Here is a 13,193-nt window from a genome sequence, read left to right as displayed (position 1 = left end):
CTATAGAAATAAAATTTTGACAAAATTTTCTATAGAAATAAAATTTTGACAAAATTTTCTACAGAAATAAAATTTTGACAAAATTTTCTATAGAAATAAAATTTTGACAAAATTTTCTATAGAAATAAAATTTTGACAAAATTTTCTATAGAAATAACATTTTGAAAAATTTTTCTATAGAAATAAAATTTTGACAAAATCAACTTCTTTAAAAATTTGTTTTTTTTTTTTAATTTATCATTCATTCATTTGAAGAAAAAAAATTTCTAACTAACCGCAAAAATTTGATCAAAAACTTTCTTCAAATTATGGTAGAGGTGCAACCGTGCTCCATAGCGCTGGTCATAAAAGTAGACTTTCCTATAACAAAAGTTTATATTTTTTTCTCAGCCTTAACTGTTAAAACAGGCCAAACCGAAAAAGACAACACAACAAAATGTTAAAAAAAAGTACAAGTAGGATAACAAAATTTAATAACAAAATTTTAAATATAATTGGACCATAAATAATGGAGAAATGTAAAAATTTACCATGTGATTATAAAATAGTATATTCTAATTTAGCCATTTTTGCACAAACAAAATAAAACTATGAGTATGAATTTATTAAAAATTTAAACACTAACATAATATTAAAAAAATAATTATAAAAGACAACGAATAACCGCCCAAAAATTGTTTTGTGCAAAGATAGCAACAGCAATACATCGAATGAATTAGTATAAATATATAAATGCAACATATATAAACCTAAAGATTCTAAAACAAATCCTTAATTAAAACGTAATTGCTAACTTCATTATTACTATGAGATAAACACACTGGGAAATGACATGGTACTACATATTGTAAGTTTGCATAACAAAAATGATGTATGGTAGATTTGTTTTTAACAAATATTTTTATATATATATATTTTAGAATGGACGATGTTTCATTGCTTTCGGTGTGATAGGATTTCTATGAAATTTAAAAGGCAAAATGAATAAATACCGAAAAAACATTTAAATTTAAAGTAGACTATAGAATGAACAATGAAATATACCGTACGATTTTTTTGTACATATAAAATGATTAACAATACTAAAAGATCCTAAAACAAAAAGTAGTGAAAATAACATAAATATAGATAGTATACACTCACATTCGAAACTCCTTTCTTTAAATGTGATATATCACTCAACACTCAATCAATATCAAATGTGCCGGTTATGCATAAAAACGAATTCTGTATGAAATGCAAAGGGAAGAAAGAGCGGTTGTAGTATAAAGAAGTTTTGCTGCAGGTTGTAATAGATAGAATACATATTAAAAGAAAAACAATATTGGTAAATCTTAAATATCTAGAAGACTTAGATTTAGGAAGGTGTGTATAGTAGTATGTATGTTTATATCTTTGTGTTTGTGTATGTTTAAGTGGTTAAATATAAAGTGAGTTTAAATGGTTATATCACCATATTCTTGAGACCATTTTTCATATGACGTTAAACTTTGTGGAGCAACGGAACGACGTATACGTTTCAATGAGTTGTGAAAATCATTTTCGGTTATTGGACGCATAGCACTTATATCCAAACATTTAACTTGTTCCACGTTTAACTCACGTATGGGTTCAAGTGCCGCATCTTTAGCTAAGGCTGTCAAATCAGAACCTGAATATCCTTCTGTAAGTTTAGCTAAACGCTTAAGAGCGTCTGTATCCAAAGGACTGCCTTGTTTTTGTAATAGACGCCTTAAAAGCAATTCCCTAGTTTCTATATCGGGTAACGATACATACACACGTTTTGTAAAACGCCTCAAGGCTGCCTCATCCAATTCCTGTGGACGATTAGTGGCTGCTAGAACAACGATACGATCACCATCCGGATTACCTGGTAAACCATCAAACTCCACTAAAAATTCTGTCTTTAAACGGCGGGAAGCCTCATGCTCATTGCTACTACGTTCAGAAAGTAACGAATCAACTTCATCAATAAATATAATCGAAGGTTGCATTTCTCTGGCCACTGCAAACAATGCACGCACTAATTTTTCACCATCTCCTACATATTTGCTAGTTAAAGAGGCTGCTGAAATGTTTAAAAACGTAGCACTACATTCAGTAGCTACAGCGCGGGCTAATAGCGTTTTACCATTACCAGGAGGACCGAAAAGAAGCAGTCCTTTTGCAGGTGCACGTAAACCTATAAATAAACGAAAATTCCCATTTATCTCGACATGATAAACTGATTGTACAAAATAAAATAGTTACCAGTGAATAGTTCCGGTCTTACTGCTGGTAAAATAACCATTTCCTGTAAGGCTTGTTTTGCCACTTCTTGTCCCGCTATATCGGACCATTCAACTTTAGCACCTCCTTCAACAATTTCGTCGAGAATAATTTGTACCAATTTTTGTTCAACACCTTTTACACTAACAACTGGTGTGCTCGCACCACTGGTAGATTGTCCACCCGAAGTGCCGCCTATACCACTAATGGGCGTACGCGATCGTTGTGGGGGAGTATTACGGCCTGAAGACTAAAAAATAGATAAATAATATACATATATAATAGGTTCTAAGATCTCGAACGAATTAATTAACAACAACTCAATAGTATTTAATATTTAAAACATACTTATAGAAGTACATAAAAATATCGTATTTCGTTTTCTATATATATGCATATTTATTCATTAATAGTAATAGACACAATATTTTCCCAAGACAACCAGATCATATTCAGAATATAAGATTGGAAAAGTGTTCAGTTTTTGCCCAAAAGGTGGTGTTCAGCCATGTTCAATAAAAAAATTTCGACTAAATTAGTAACATAGCCTCATAGAGACCTTATATCGATACAAAAGTCGTTAGAAATTGTTTACCCATAGCATTAACATTGAAATTAATAACGACAAAATTCATTTGCTTTATCGGCATGTTTGCAAATGTTCAGTGTACACTGTAATAATATGCTAAATTGTAGCTTTTTTCAATCGGCGGTAGAAAAATATAAAATCGTCTTGAAATCAATCTCCTTACCCGATGGTCTGGCCAAACAAAGACTCGAGCAAGGGAGATTCGTACTAGGGGTGTGAAATTGTCGTGACTCACGAATAATTTCGTGACTCACGTTGATGGAAACGTGATGGGTTCGTGAGCGTGAATAACCAACCAAATATCGTGCGCGATCGTGAGTCGTGATATGTGTGCGATTTTTCCGTCGTGAGTGTGTATGAGACTGAGTGAAGTATTACTCACGTGCACAACTTTACTTCGCACAGACCAATATCCCTTCTCTCGTCAGTAGCCAAGACACTTCAATTTTTCAGCTGCCAACCATCAACATGGATTCCGTAAAATGCATAGCACAACAAGAGCTTTACATGCCATTTCAGCATACATGAATGGGGGCCTTAACCATCCGTAGTAATGTCACAGGACGCCATTCGTGGCGACTGATCTATCGAAGGCATTCGATACGGTCAACCATTGCAGACTATCCGAGGACATCGAGAACAAAACCCTACCGGCAGGAACCAAAAGTTTGGGTTCTTAATCTGTGTGGGCACCAGTCGTAAGTGGAATTTAGGGATGAATAGTCGAGACCCCCTAGAGTGAAACAAAAAGTTCCCCAAATAGGGTTGATATCTCCGGCACTGTTCATCCTCTACTTATCTATTTGTCCAACCCCTCCTGACGGTGTTGAGATTGTATTATATGCGGACGAGTGCAGGACCATACACGATCGAATAAACATCTACCTCGCCGGTCTTACCAGGTATTTCACTGTTAGAAATTTGAGGATATCCACCACCAAATCCTCAGCCACACTATTCACTACATGGACGGCAGAAGTGTGCAGTTGAGTGGACGGGTTCAAACTACCCCAATATCCTCGTGGTTACATTCGACAGATATTTCAAATCGTCTGCCCATGTCACTACAATTTGCGATAAGCTATGCAGTAGAAACAAGGTCCTCAAGACGTTTACCGACAGTGTGGACAAATAAACCTTGTTGTCTATATAAGGCTGGTCAGAGGTAAACTATGCAGCGCCAGTGTGGAGTTTTCAAAAGGGACTTTTCATTCATAACCTTACATTTTTAATTTAAGTTTACTGCAGCCTACTACTCATTAAACCGATAATCTGGTCACCACCTTGATCAATATAATTGATATAATGTGCAATGCAATTTTTATATCTTTCCTTATGCTCCTTAACATTATATTATATATGCAATAATACATTTTTTATATAATACTTACAAACTGCCTTCTAACGGCTGGGGGAGTGGCAGCCGTTTTAACTGGTTGGCGCTGTGATACTCCTGCTATAGCATTCTTTGAGCCTAAATTGCGTGGCAACGTCTGTGATTTGTTTGCAACTGCTAAATTGCCAGGACGTTTGGTAGAACTAACCGTAAGCTTACGACCAGAAGCTAGAATGATAGAGGAATGTGTAGTTAAAATCAACAAACTCTAAAAAATTTATTGTTAATATTAAATCGCATTAATTTTTGTATTTAACAAGCCTAAACTACTAAAAAAACAATACATATATAAAAAATGTGCAAGTGATAAAAAAAAATGAATAAATGTGATTAAATATTAGAGCTATAACCAATTTGGAATAAACAAAAATGTTGCCTAAAATATGATGATCGCTTTGTGTGCATATAATTTATGCTCCTTGATGCTATCTGTCTGTGGTACTCTTTGTGTCAATTAAAAACAACATATATTTGAAATCTTACCTGCTGCCGAAGACCCCGTACTAGATGAGGTGTTATTTGTATTTGTACTATTGTATCTTATATTATGGGCAGCTATGCTGCGTAATTTTGTGGTATTGTTTGTACGCACCAATGGTATTGGTGTATTATTGTTGCCGACATTATTTTCCATTTGCATCGGTTGTACAATTTGAATGTTTTTTGGCGACGCCTTAGATGTTGTCGGTGATGATGCTCCATTTGAATTTTTAAGTTTTGTATTTGAACGTTTCCTAACATCCTGTAATTTCTTCTCCTCCTCATCCTTGAGATTCAAAGCCTCCATACGTAATTGTTCATCACGCAATTCTTAAGATGTAGCATTTTGTATTATGTTGATTTGTTCATAGTACCACATGATCATCATGACACAACCATAATAATGATGTTAATGATATAAAAATTAAAATATAAATAAAATTAAAATAAAAAAGAAACCAAAAAATAACACAAAACATGCTAACTACTACTTCCGTAAAAAAATAAGCGGTGTATAGACTTACCGAGAAAATGTAGCCGATCTCGTGCCATCGATAAATTAGTTTGCATTTTATCATGTAAACGCTGAGCGCGCTCCCAAACTTCGCCGCGCCCACTCCAACAATCGACCGCAATGCCATCTTCCAATTCTTTTATACCTTTGCGATATAATTCAATTGCCAAATCTTTGTGTCCTGCAATTCAGAAATTTTGTTAACAAATTATTACTCAATTACTCAAAAACAAGTATATACAGCATTAAGTTCGGCCGGGCCGAATCTTAAATACCCACCACCATGAATCAAATATATAAGTTTACTTTGAAAACTCTTCGTCGTAGCGGATTTCTTGATAATATATAGAATTTTAGGGGGTTTGATGACAAATTTTCTCCCAAGCAAATCAGTTCAACCCGATTCTACCTATGAAAACTAAATCAGATTTATGAGAACCAATGTTGTTTGAGTTTTAGAGAAATCATAAACATATCGTGTATATGATGAAATAACGCCTTGATTTGAAATCTTAAATCTGTAGATATTTTCCGACATCATTTAAATGAATACGATGAGTAAAATCTGGACATTTTACTTTCAATTTCAAGCAATTTTCATGATCAGTGCGCCTGTTATACTCTGAAAGAAGTGTTTCTTTTATAGCTCTAGATTTTCAATTTCAGGCAAATCGGATAGAAAATTCAGTTTGTAGAGGCCCAAGAAGCAAAATCGGGAGATCGGTCTATATGGGTGCTATACCGAAACATGGACCGATAGGACCATTTTCGACACACCTCTTTATGGTCCCAAAATACGTCTAGATTTCCAATTTCAGGCAAATCGGGTAGTAAATACAGTTTCTAGAAGCCCAAGAAGTAATATCGGGAAATCGGTCTATATGGAGGCTATTCCAAAACATCGACCGATACACCCTATTTTCGACATACCTCTTTAAGGTCCAAAAATACTTCCCGATTTTCAATGTCAGGCAAATCGGATAGTAAATATAGATTCTAAAAGCCCAAGAAGCATAATCGGGAGATCGGTCTATATGAGGACTATACCAAAACATGGACCGATGGGCCATTTTCGGCACACCTTTTTATGATCCCCAAGTACCTCTAGATTTTCAATTTCAGGCAAATTGGATAAAAACTACGGTTTTTATAAGCCCAAGACCCCAAATCAGGAAGTCGGTTTATATGGGGACTATATCAAAACGTGGACCAATATAGCCCATCTTCGAACTTGACCTGCCTGCAAACAAAAAACGAATCTGTGCCAAATTTCAGGACGATAGCGCCATTGTTGAAGGCTGTAGCGTGATTACAACAGACAGACGGACATGCTTATATCGTCTTAGAATTTCTCCCTGATCAAGAATATATATGCTTTATATAGTCGGAAATCGATATTTCGATGTGTTACACACGGAATGACAAACTTATTATACACCCATCACCATTCTATGGTGGTGGGTATAAAAATAATAACAATAATAAAGCTCAAGAGCTCAAACCATATAAATATATTTAAACTATGGTTAAATACCAAGTAATATTGTTAATAATATAAAAAGTTACATATATAATACATGTAACTTTTTCAGGGTCTCATCGGCTATGCTACTTTCATGCAGAAATAAATAAAAAATAAAATTAATTTAACATTTTTTGTTTTTGTTGGTGAATGTGGATACAAGTGAATGGCTTAATCCCATCGATGAGCACCCATTACAAACCAACAAAGAACTATTTATTAAGATGGTTGAGGGAAAAAAGCATTCACTCTCAATAACATATTTACAACTGGTGGTATAACCAAGTGACAAATTCGATCAAGGCAATTTTTCCATAAACAAATTGTTTATTTTTCATCACGAAATAAAATTATCCAATTTTTTTTATTAAAATTGCTACATGAATAAAAAAATTCATGATAAAAAAATAATAGATTTCCTCGGCAACTTCTATACATTTTTTAATTGAGACAATCAATTGTTTATTGTACTATAAATTATTTTTTTTTTTTTGTAATTATTATGTATATCGTAAATAATTGTTTCCGAATAACATTTTCAATTATAAAAAGTTAATTGCGATAACTAATATATTAATTAAAAACGTAAAAATGGCTTTATTTTTGAATTTTATTTAAAATTTAATTGTTTCAGTATTTTTTTTGATTATTTACTTTTTCAACCGCAATTGAATTTTTAATTCAAAATAATTTGGTGATATATTTTTTTTTTTGTATAACAAATACAAACTTTACCGCTAATATAGTCCGTAAGGTCTATAAAAAGAACCGTAGAGTTATAACACCACATAAAGCCAAATTGAATTAAAATCAGTATACAAATTTATTCAAACCGTTATTTATAAGATTTATCCTGTTATGCTTGTTATAACCAGAGAATGAACCCAGTTTTGTCGGCGGCTGATGACACTAAATTTTTACCTCCGGCGGCGGCGCCCTGACGACTAAGCCGATATAAATATATCTCTTCGGCGGCAGTCAATTATCCAATATAAAATAAATTTGAAGCTATTCGAATGGTAATGAGGTTAGTTGTACAACCAATCTTACAATGAAATTTACATTTCATTCAAAATTTCGGAGCTAAATTTTTGTAAAATTATTATAGCACCTTGAAATTGATTGATTATGGGTGAAAGGTTCAAAATTTTGGAGAAAAAATACGACAATTATTAATACATTTTTCTGATTTAAAACGATATTTTTGATTAATTGGCGGCTAAATTTGAGTCGACATATTCGACGACGGAGTCAACTGGCAAAACGTGGTCGGCGGCGCGATTCGGCGGCGGTACAACATATACCAGTAAATCAAATCTATCCTAATTCTTCTGGGTAACAAAGCACACCAAATTTACATATGAGAACCACAACGTATGAATTATTTATCAAAACTTTATGTACGAAGTAAAAGTTAAATTTCGATTAATGCAATAAAAGCCCTCCCAGCATTTCATTGGTCCGCTTTATCCTTGAGAGGCAGTATTACGACATTCTACTGTAAAATGAAATAACCAAGGCTCACCTAAATTGTGTCCCTAAATCCAAATGTTCACAGGGTGTGAAGTGGGAATATTGAAATGTATTTTTTACACGGTCATTATACTGAAATAAATCGATCGTATCATATATAACTTTTACATAATTTGATTAAATAAATGTTTGAATTGAATTGAAATTGATATGAAATTCCATATGATAAAGTATTGAATGATTTCCAATAAGAATATTTCGTATTAGGTTTTTAACTTATGAAAATGTTTTTGGATGGCACCCCCCATACGTTCAATTTTATATATTCGATGTTTTCTGACCTAAACATTGGTCCTGTAATCAACACCAATAATTACATAAAATCTTTATTGACTCAGAATGAGCATACTTTAAATGTTGGACACTTAAACTGTCAGAGTATTCGACCGTCGAGCTGTTCGTCTAAGTTTGATGAGCTTAAAGCTATCATACTAGGGTCTCATTTTGATGTTATTGGCTTGTCTGAGACTTGGTTGAAGTCTGCTGTTTCCACACGTTCAGTTAGTATTCCAGGGTATGTTTTCTATAGGAATGACAGATCTGGTCTTAGGGGCGGTGGAGTTGGTATTTTTATATCTAAACGGTTAAGGCATAGACTGGTTTTTAGGAGTTCAGTGCAGGGTAAATGTGAGTCGCTGTTTATTGAGATTCGTTCTGGCACGTTTAACATTTTGTTCGGTGTTGCATACTTACCTCCTCCTGGGGATTTCTCATCTTTTGAGGATATACATCATGACATTTTTTTGGGATTTTCCAACATTGTTACAGTTGGAGATTTCAACTGCAACATGTTTAATCAGTCTGTTGCTGCCTCAATTCGTTCCTCCTGTTGTAGATTGTCTCTATCTGTTTTGCATAATTCTAGGCCAACACACTACGATGTTGTACATGGATCTACTTCACTGATTGATTTTATGCTGGTATCCTCTAATTTGAGGAAACGCATTTCTGACCAGGTTCAGTGCCCTTCGATTTCTCATCATGCGCTTATTTTTGCAGTTTTTGATATCGACGTCATGAGGAATGATTCCTCTTTTGTTGAGTTTTATGACTATAAGAGCATTGATATCAATGGCTTGATAGATTTTTTGTCTACATTCGATTTTTCGTCATTTTTTTCCTCCACTGACATTAATGAAAAATGTGACTTTTTGACGTCCCTGCTGTATGAGTTACATTCATTTATTCCGGTTATTAGGAAGAAGGTAAACTATGTTGGTGATGAATGGATGAAAAATAAAGATGTTCTCTTTTATCAGTCATTGAGGGATTTGTCGTATTCTGCATACCAGTCGGATAGGCATCCGGAAAGGTGGAAGACTTATTGTAAATACAGAAATAAGGTGAAATCGGTCATTCGGAGGGAAAAGAGAAGGTATTACATGAGGCGTTTTAATGGTCTTGATTCTGAGGGTCTTTGGAGAGTTCTTAGGGGTTCTGGGTGTGTTGGAAGAGATGATCTTGACTATGATGGTGATCTAGATGAGATGAATGATTTCTTTGTGGGTAATGTTCCTTTTTCGGGAGATACTGTTGACTTTAGTCATCTTGATTTCCATGATGATGGGTTCTCATTTAATTGCGTCGGAATGGATGAACTATGCGCTGTTTTGCAGAGGGTTAAGTCAAGATCTGTTGGAGTAGATGGTATTTCTATTCAATTTCTATGTGCAATTTTTCCATACATCTCAGATGTTGTCTTAAACCTAATTAACTCTATTTTAACTACATCGATTTATCCGACTGCATGGAAGATAGCTAGAGTTGTTCCAATTCCTAAGGGTAATACTGTATGTGGACCTGGAGACTTGAGGCCCATCTCGATACTTCCCACATTGTCTAAGTTATGTGAATACTTGATTAAGGACCAAATTCTCCTTCGGTTTAGTCAGAGAATTGGTGGAAATCAACATGGATTTCGTAAAGGACATAGTACGACATCTTTGCTTTTGCATCTGACTGACTCTATTCGTGATAATTTCAACTCTGGTAGAATAAGTGCTCTCGTCTCACTTGATTTGACCAAGGCATTTAATTCAATTTGTTTCAATACTTTGATTAGGAAACTTTGCAATAATTTTGAATTTTCTAGAAGTGCTTGCTCCCTTATTTCTTCCTATTTGTGTGGACGATCACAATTTGTGGATATGAACAAGAAGACTTCATGTACTCGTTCGTTATTTTCTGGCGTTCCCCAAGGTTCGGTCCTTGGTCCAATTCTATTTCTTTTTTATATGGATGATTTACTGGAGTGTCTGAGAGGTACTAGTTGTTCGGCCTTTCTTTATGCTGATGATGTGTTGCTTCTTTTTAGTGCTTGTCGTGAGTTCCCAGATGTTTTGGAGAATAACGTGAACTTTTGTTTGAGCCGAGTTGAGCAATGGACGGTAGCAAACTCTTTTTTTCTAAATCCTCTGAAGACAAAGGCAGTGCTTTTTGGTTGTCAATCCGTGAATATTAATGTTATGGTTGGCCGAAATGTTGTTCAATGCGTCGATCAGTTAAGATGTTTGGGAGTTTTGATTGACAAGTATTTGTGTTTTGGTCCTCACATTGACGCGGTGCAAGGTACAATATATGCGACTTTGCGTAGGTTTTATTCTTCCAATTTGTTTTTGCCTTTTTGGGTGAGGTATCGATTGGCCCATGCTTTGCTAATGCCTATTATACGGTATGGCATTGAGATAGTGTCTGGTATAACGGCCACTAACTTCTTGAAATTGAGGCGTGCTGTAAATTCTATTGTTAGATTTGTTTATAATGTTCGACGGCGAGACCACATTTCAGAGTTTGTCGTGAAATTTCTAGGCATACCGTTTTCTAGTTTTGTTGATTGTGTCAATCTATTCTTCTTTTATAAGGTCATGAGAAGTGGAACACCTAGAGCTTTATGTGAGGCCTTTAATTTTACTCGCTCGACAAGGAATACTCAAATAATTATACCTAGAATAACGTGCTCATTGTATGAGCGCTCTTTTCTTGTTCGCATTGCTCGTTGCTGGAACTTGCTTCCAATTGACTTAAGGATTTTTTCTCATACGAATAATGCTTTTCGCTTGAAAATATATAATTTTTTTGTTTCCCATTCTGATTAATGGTTAGGATTTATTGGTGTTGTTTAGGACACATACTTCCATACGAATGACTCGTTGCATTTCTTTTTTTTTTGGGTGGGGGCCCTTCAAACAAAATTTCAACAATCTTGATAGTTACATTTATAACTATGATTATATTCATATTTGCATTTATTATTATTATTGTTGTTAGAATTATGATTATATTTCTTTGCCTAGGCTTTAAGACTAGTTGTACTTTAATTATTGGCCTTGTAGGCTTAGTATAACATATAAATAAATAAAAATGAAATGAAAAAAATGAAATGAAATGTGATAAGATCACAATGCTACTACTGACAGTCGTAATTATTAATCCCAGTATACTATCATGCTGGCTAACATAATGAAAACTACATCCCAATACTCGTCTAGGGAATGCTTCTGTGCAGATATAAAAAAATGCGAGTATTTCAAAAATATAAATGTTTTGATTTTTTTTATATGTAAATACTCGGCAATATTTTGGCCACCATATGTCGACAAATAATAGTACAAAAATAGTTAAGCCCGAAGAAGAACAATACTCAATGCATGACTCATAGAGCAGACTAAATTGAAAAAATATTAATTTACCTTCATTTTCTTCGTCAATTTTCAAGGCCTTTGATATATATTCGAAAGCTCGGCGATGATGATGTTTCTGTTTAGCCAGCAAGGGATCTCCTGGACCTGGTCCAGATCCTGATGGTACAATGCCTCCATTATTTCTATTAAACATTTCCAATTGTTGTTGTGGATTACGAATGCGTGATGGTGGCAGGGGATATGGTGCAATAGCTGTTGATGTCACCGCTGTATTGTGCGCTTGCTGTTCGAGAAGTTGATGTTTATCCTTAGATGACACGGCCACTAGGCTAGAACTTTGTTTGCCTGACGAGGATCCCACAACAATTTCGATGTTACATTCGCGTTTATGTGGACGATATATGACTCTTGTGCTAGCACCGTAAATATAACGCAATATGCAAAACAGCTGATATATCAAAGTTCTCAAAATGTTGAATAGGAAAATAATGGGGAAAGAGACAACATATAAATTTTGTTTATGCACTGAACTAAATGTTCTCGCATTCGGAACGTAATAATCATCAGAATCATCATCTGGTGAGGAGTTTGGTGAGCGGCGGGAAGTGGATGGTTTTACATCTTCTAAAGCTACACTACAAACACTAGATGTTTTTCGATGACTTCTTATGGGCGATTTAGTGCTGCTGTTGACATTGCCAGAGGATGACGATGAAGATGATGATTTTGTACGCACCATATCACGGTTTCCCCTTCTAAATTTTCACACGAAATCGGAGTTACGAACTTCTATCATAAAACCTTTACAGTTCACATTAATGTATTCAATGTGGAATTTCATAAATAAAAATCGTTCTCTATTAATAGTACTTCACACAAATTCTATATTTGTCGTAACTTTAATTCAAATTAGTTAGAATTAGATTTTTCTTCGAAAGAATTTCCCATTTTACCGTTTCTATATGTTATGTCTGCAACCAACCCTTGTGAAAATTAGTGTTGATAAATATGAAAACAACATTAGCAGTGTTGTAAAGCAATTCGATTTTAGCAATGTTTTCCTTTTGCTCTAGACACGGAAATAGTTACAGTTTCGAATGCCTGATAATTCGTTCACACTAGGCGCTATATCTCAAATTCTCAATGTCAAGGTGTTGGTAAAAATTAAGATGTAGTTCCATTGCAGATTTAGCAACTGTTTTTGTTTGCTTGATTCAACCTAAAGTTGAAGCCTGAGAGAAAGGAGTTCC

General features: G+C 34.4%; 1 protein-coding gene across 2 annotated transcripts; it reads right to left on the bottom strand.

Moving 5' to 3' along the window:
• Window positions 1–437: 437 nt before the first annotated feature.
• Window positions 438–12,941, bottom strand: spas (spastin). Of its 2 annotated transcripts, XM_075300864.1 has the most exons (6): window positions 11,992–12,940; window positions 5,258–5,428; window positions 4,737–5,063; window positions 4,249–4,421; window positions 2,251–2,518; window positions 438–2,182 (listed from the first exon to the last, which is right to left on the bottom strand). In XM_075300864.1, the coding sequence occupies exons 1-6, from the start codon at window positions 12,680–12,682 to the stop codon at window positions 1,437–1,439; spliced, it is 2,376 nt and encodes a 791-aa protein (XP_075156979.1). In that variant the 5' UTR covers window positions 12,683–12,940; the 3' UTR covers window positions 438–1,436. The 2 variants fall into 2 exon arrangements, with proteins under 2 accessions (XP_075156979.1, XP_075157040.1); XM_075300925.1 differs by lacking the exon at window positions 4,737–5,063 and having other exon boundaries at window positions 11,992–12,941.
• Window positions 12,942–13,193: the final 252 nt, after the last annotated feature.

This window comes from Haematobia irritans, chromosome 1, assembly GCF_050003625.1.
Source record: "Haematobia irritans isolate KBUSLIRL chromosome 1, ASM5000362v1, whole genome shotgun sequence".
NCBI classification, from domain to species: Eukaryota; Metazoa; Arthropoda; class Insecta; order Diptera; family Muscidae; genus Haematobia; species Haematobia irritans.
This window is presented reverse-complemented; position numbering and strand designations above follow the sequence as displayed.